General features: G+C 36.4%; 1 protein-coding gene across 1 annotated transcript; it reads left to right on the top strand.

Annotated features, from left to right (window-relative positions):
- The first annotated feature begins 782 nt into the window (after positions 1 to 782).
- LOC113337803 (probable purine permease 11) lies at positions 783 to 4,508 on the top strand. Its single transcript, XM_026583387.1, has 3 exons — positions 783 to 1,107; positions 3,388 to 3,404; positions 3,480 to 4,508. Exons 1-3 carry the CDS (start codon positions 783 to 785, stop codon positions 4,506 to 4,508), a joined length of 1,371 nt encoding a protein of 456 aa, XP_026439172.1.
- Positions 4,509 to 5,294: the final 786 nt, after the last annotated feature.

Genomic DNA, 5,294 nt, shown 5'->3' with positions numbered 1-5,294 from the left:
TGCTTTATAAAACAACCAATACTTTCTTTACTTGAAAAAACTGATGTCATTATCATTATATATCCTGGCTAAATTGGGGCCTATATCACTTAATTGGGGCATATCAAATTTTCCTTCTCACACCACCAAATTACTATAGGCACCCAAAGTTCTAAAAAATACTAATTTACCCCCACATTAATTACTAAAACTCTCTCATATAAATTCTAATCTTCTATTTTCAGTAAATCCAAAAACAAAAAAACCTAAACCTAAAAAAAAATAATCTATTTCCATCCTAATCTTTCCAAATTCTCAAAACCCTAATTTTCATCTTCTTTTCCCACGAATCTACGATCCACACAAGAAAAAGGTAAATCTCCATCAACCCAATCTATGATTCTTCATATCTTGTTGATTTACATGTTTAAATATTCGTTTTTGACAAATCAAAATGCTGATTGCACCCAGAATCGGTTTTTATTGACTTATTGAATAAACCGATTCTGGGTTTTGTTTTCGCCCATGAAGAGCATGCACATTAATCGGTTTACATGATGATTAACATAGCCCGATTCTGTGGTAGAAATGAAATATTTAAAATACATCACCAGAATCGGTTTATATATGTAATATGTATAATCCGATTACTGTAGTCTCTTCATCTTCCTTTCCACAATCGGGTTTTATACATGTACCACATAACCCGATTCTTTGAGTCTCTTCAGAATCGGATTACTTATGTTTATATATGTACCGATTTCTTACCTGTTTTTTTATTATTTATTCTTTTTTTGTGTAAAATGAACTTCACACACCTAGCATTTTACAATCGAGAGGTAACCTTGGAGGATGTTCTGAGGAAACCACAAAGAGTGCCAGAGAGAAGTCTATATAAGTTTGCTTTCGGAGCTGAGACCCGTCTTGAACAAGCCCTCGCATTGATTGATATGCTTGCACTGGTAGAGCTTATTGAGGTCATGAGGTTCGCTAGGATGAGGAGAAATATTATATCAGTTGAGAGGGATCACCACCAAGAATTGGAAGGTTTGTTTGAAGAAATGGCTGAACATATAGCCATGGATGATGCAGAAGCTGCTGCTCTTGATGATGTTGCCGCTGGTGGTGGTGCTGCTGCTCCTGATGCTGGTGCTGGTGGTGGTGATGCTGCTCCTGATGTTGTTGCTGCTGCAAATGCTCCTGGTGCTCCTTAAGTGTTTTAGTTTAACTTTTAAATACTAAAACATTAAGTTTACAAGACTTGTGGTTATTTTAAGTCTTTTGGGATGGTTGATGTTTGTATTTTGGATGATATTTATGTGGTTGATGTTTTTATTTTGGATGATCTTTTGTTGAACTTAATGCACTTAATGTTTAAATTGATTCTAGACTGACATGCCAACAATCGGTTTACTCGATATGTCAACATAAACCGATTGTGCAAGCCATTCTTCCTGGATGTTTTTAAGCCAAGCTAGAATCTGTTTACATATGAATATATATAAACCGATTCTTGATGTTTTTTAAATCGGTTTACGTTGGTCGCAAGAAAGTCTGATTCCTTGTGGCAATCGGGGTTTACGGTCCTTCTAAAAGACTGATTAATTCAAATTATTTCACGTTTTTCAAAAAAAAATAGTCGTTTGGGACTTTCTCTATAAATAAAGACCTCACCCTTGGACCCCCATTTGCCCCAAAATTGATCATTTTATTCCCCCTCACTCCATATACTCCACAACTACTCATTTCTTACATCCACATACAAGAAATGGCTTCATTTGATTCAATCGAAGATTTGGCAATCACCAAAGCATGGTATGCGGAAAATCGACTTAGACGTCAATCCTCCGAAAGGGTGGATTCCACAACCTTTTGGGCTAGGGTACACAACAAATTTAACCAAGAGTTTGGGAATCCTAACGCAAGAAGTTTTCAACAAGTGCACGCTAGGCACCAAGTCATCGAAAATGCGATACTTGCTTTTTTAGCTCTCCAACCTCAGATTTTTAACACTCGCCCCTTCACTTTGTCCATTGCACAATTTGTGAGTATTTTTGTGGTTTGTTTTACGTAACCCATGTTGTTTTATCTTCCAATGAAACACCACTAACAAATGTAAGTTTGTTTTTGTGTTTTTGTAGCATGAAGTCGTGAAAGCGTGCTACTTGGAGGAAAATGGGGAAGCATTCGCTTTCTATGCAAGCTATCACTTCTTGGCAGAAAGAATCCCGGAGGATAATCCAGACTACTTGGATGCTGTATCGTCTTCTTCGGAGGAGGAAGATTGATTGCTTTAGAAGTTTTTGTATAGGTTTTGTGGGTATACCTCTATGTAAACCCTCACGAGACTATAACTCGTCCACTAGAGTCGCCTAGGGATTTAAAGGCTTGATGCATGTGCTAAATGCATTCTACAATAATAATGCAATGAATGAAAATTGGTAATGAAAGGAAACAATCGGTTTATATGTGTCATAAGTAAAATCCGATTTAGAGAATCGGGTTATAAACATGTCAAAGTTAACCGATTATGGATGTCCTCTGTTAATTCGTAAACACTAATCCAGAATCGGTTTACAAGTGAATGAACATAAACCGATTCTGGGTACGGTTTACGAAAAAAATCAAAATGTTTGATGTTTTCATGAACTCTCTAACATTAGTTAATCTCACATCCAAAACAAAATTAACTCCTATACGATTAATTAGTGCTAATTAATCAGGGGTAAAATAGGTAGTTAGATAATTATTTTGATAAGGGGTGGTGTGTAGGTGATTTCTAATGACCTTTTCTTGTCATCTAGCTATAGGCCCCAATTAAATGGTATATGCCCCAATTTAGCGAGGTTATATATATATATATCCTACTACAGTTTATAGCTATTTTAGTTACATTCTCTATACTAAAGGCGCCCTAACTGATTGAAGTCCCAAAACTTGTGTTTAACCGCATCATGCATAATCGATGATCAAGGGTTGCGAAGGTGTGGAGTGGACTAAGGCACAAATTATGATGGGTATGGTTATGTTTTTCTTGAAATGCGTGTTGAGTAAAGACAACATCTATTATAAATACATTCATTCATACAATCACGTGTAACTTTTGTCACCAAATTTGGATCATCTATAAATCTCTCTTCTTCTGCCATCAGATTGTTAAAGTTGTTCTGAAACAAGAATTTCTGGGGCAGAAAGAAAGAGAGATTTATTGTAATACTGTTGTGTTATCACCATCCCCAGTACCTACTTATCATTTAATGGGAGAAATTCAAGAAGTGCAACTCCAAATCAAATGTAAGTTATAGTCTTGTCACTTCATTACTAGCTAATCCTCTTATCCTGAAGACAAGTTATAAATTCCTGAAGATATATAGCATTTTAATAAATCGTGTGTTTTTCTTCCATCAGCTCAAGAATCAAAAGAGGTATCGGGAAAAAGTGGTAGTGATGAGCCAGCATCTGCGTCGACCATGAAAGGCGGCAAACGCTATAATTGGTAGTTCAGGGTGACGCTTTATGGGTTTCTGCTTGTATCTGGTCAATCAGTAGCCACTCTTTTAGGTGAGTTATACTATGATAAAGGCGGGAATAGCAAATGGATGGCGACATTGGTACAATCAGCTGGGTTTCCAGTCCTTTTTATCCCTTTAATTGTTGTCAAGGTATACTTGCCACCTCCAACCAGTTCCACCACCACCCTAACCACCGAACACTCAGCATCCATATCGACATTAGCACTCCTTTACATCTCGCTTGGAGTGCTAATAGCAGGAAATGGCATGTTGTACTCCTATGGGCTCTTATATCTTCCGGTGTCTACATACTCTCTATTGTGTTCAACTCAATTAGTTTTTAATGCAATATTCTCCTTCTTTATCAACTCGCAGAAATTCACTGCTTTCATATTCAATTCTTTGATTCTCCTCACCATGTCAGTGGTGCTCCTAGCTATTGATCCCGACGGTTCTTCAAACTCAACAACAATTCCTGAAGGTAAATACGTTATTGGATTCATATGTACACTTAGTGCCTCGGCAGGTTACTCCTTGTTGCTTTCACTAACAGAACTCAGCTTTCGGAAAGTAATAAAAAACGAAACCATTCTTGCCGTACTAGAAATGTCAATATCTACATCGGTAGTCTCTACTTGTACTTGTTTAGTCGGATTATTTGCTAGTGGAGATTGGAGGCGATTGAAGAACGAGCTCAACGACTATGGACAAGGTAGTGTTTCATATCTTATGACTTTGGTGTGGATTGCAGTAACTTGGCAAGTATCTTCTGTTGGTCTACTTGGGTTAGTATTTGAAGCATCTTCACTTTTTTCCAATGTCATTAGCACATTAGGCTTACCCATTGTTCCCATTTTTTCTGTTATATTTTTTCATGACAAATTGGATGGAGTAAAGATAGTGGCAATGTTGTTATCGCTTTGGGGTTTCGTTTCTTATATCTATCAGCATTATCTTGATGATTGCAAGGCAAAAGAAACAAACACAGTTGACGATCAAAATGAAGAGAAATGCTAAATCATCTGAATTGATTAGTACCGATTGGAGTTCCTATTATGTTGCTCTTTCCATTGATTAGTACACTGATATTAGTGCAATTAGTTCTCAATGAACTTGAAACAATAGAAAATTTTCATTGGATTTCTTCATAAATATCACTGTCTTCCTTTTTATAATGAGTGCAGAAGGGAAGAAAAAAAAAGACCGGTACAAAATCTTTTATCAACTTGTATATGTTAACAACACTTTGACTTGAAGAATGAATCTCTCCACTTTGACAAATGAACCAATTTGAATATGTTACTATAAATTTGTTTTCATAATGCCAAATACTCTTGTGCTAGTTGAGATCGATCTTGAATTTGAAGATTACCCGTTTAAAAGTATGTATTCAGGGTTTGCATCCTCCTGAAGTTGCTTGAAAGGCGAATCACAGCTTTCCCTTTCTGCATCCTTTAACTGGCTTAATTGTTCTCGTAAGTTCTTCCCCTAATTCTTTCAATGATACCAAAGTGTTCTTGTGCGGGAATACTTGATAAACCGATTTCTTAAAATCAACAAGCCTTTTCGAGGTTGAAGCTTTTGTGTCGTAAAGGTTGACATAGTCTTCAAATATACAGTAAGTTAAAACAACGCCACTCTTTGTAACGGCTAATAATTCGTTTTTGTCAACCCTCAACTCTTTACTCCATCCCAATGACTTATGTTCCTCTCCTTCTTTGTTGTGGTGATTATCATTCTTTTCTTTTTAATATCCATATGTCACAACAATAATTGACATTGTCATATACAGCAATATACAAA

The sequence above is a fragment of the Papaver somniferum genome, unplaced genomic scaffold (assembly GCF_003573695.1).
Source record: "Papaver somniferum cultivar HN1 unplaced genomic scaffold, ASM357369v1 unplaced-scaffold_18, whole genome shotgun sequence".
NCBI classification, from domain to species: domain Eukaryota; kingdom Viridiplantae; phylum Streptophyta; class Magnoliopsida; order Ranunculales; family Papaveraceae; genus Papaver; species Papaver somniferum.
Note: the sequence above shows the minus strand (reverse complement) of the source record. Positions and strands in the feature narration are given on the sequence as shown.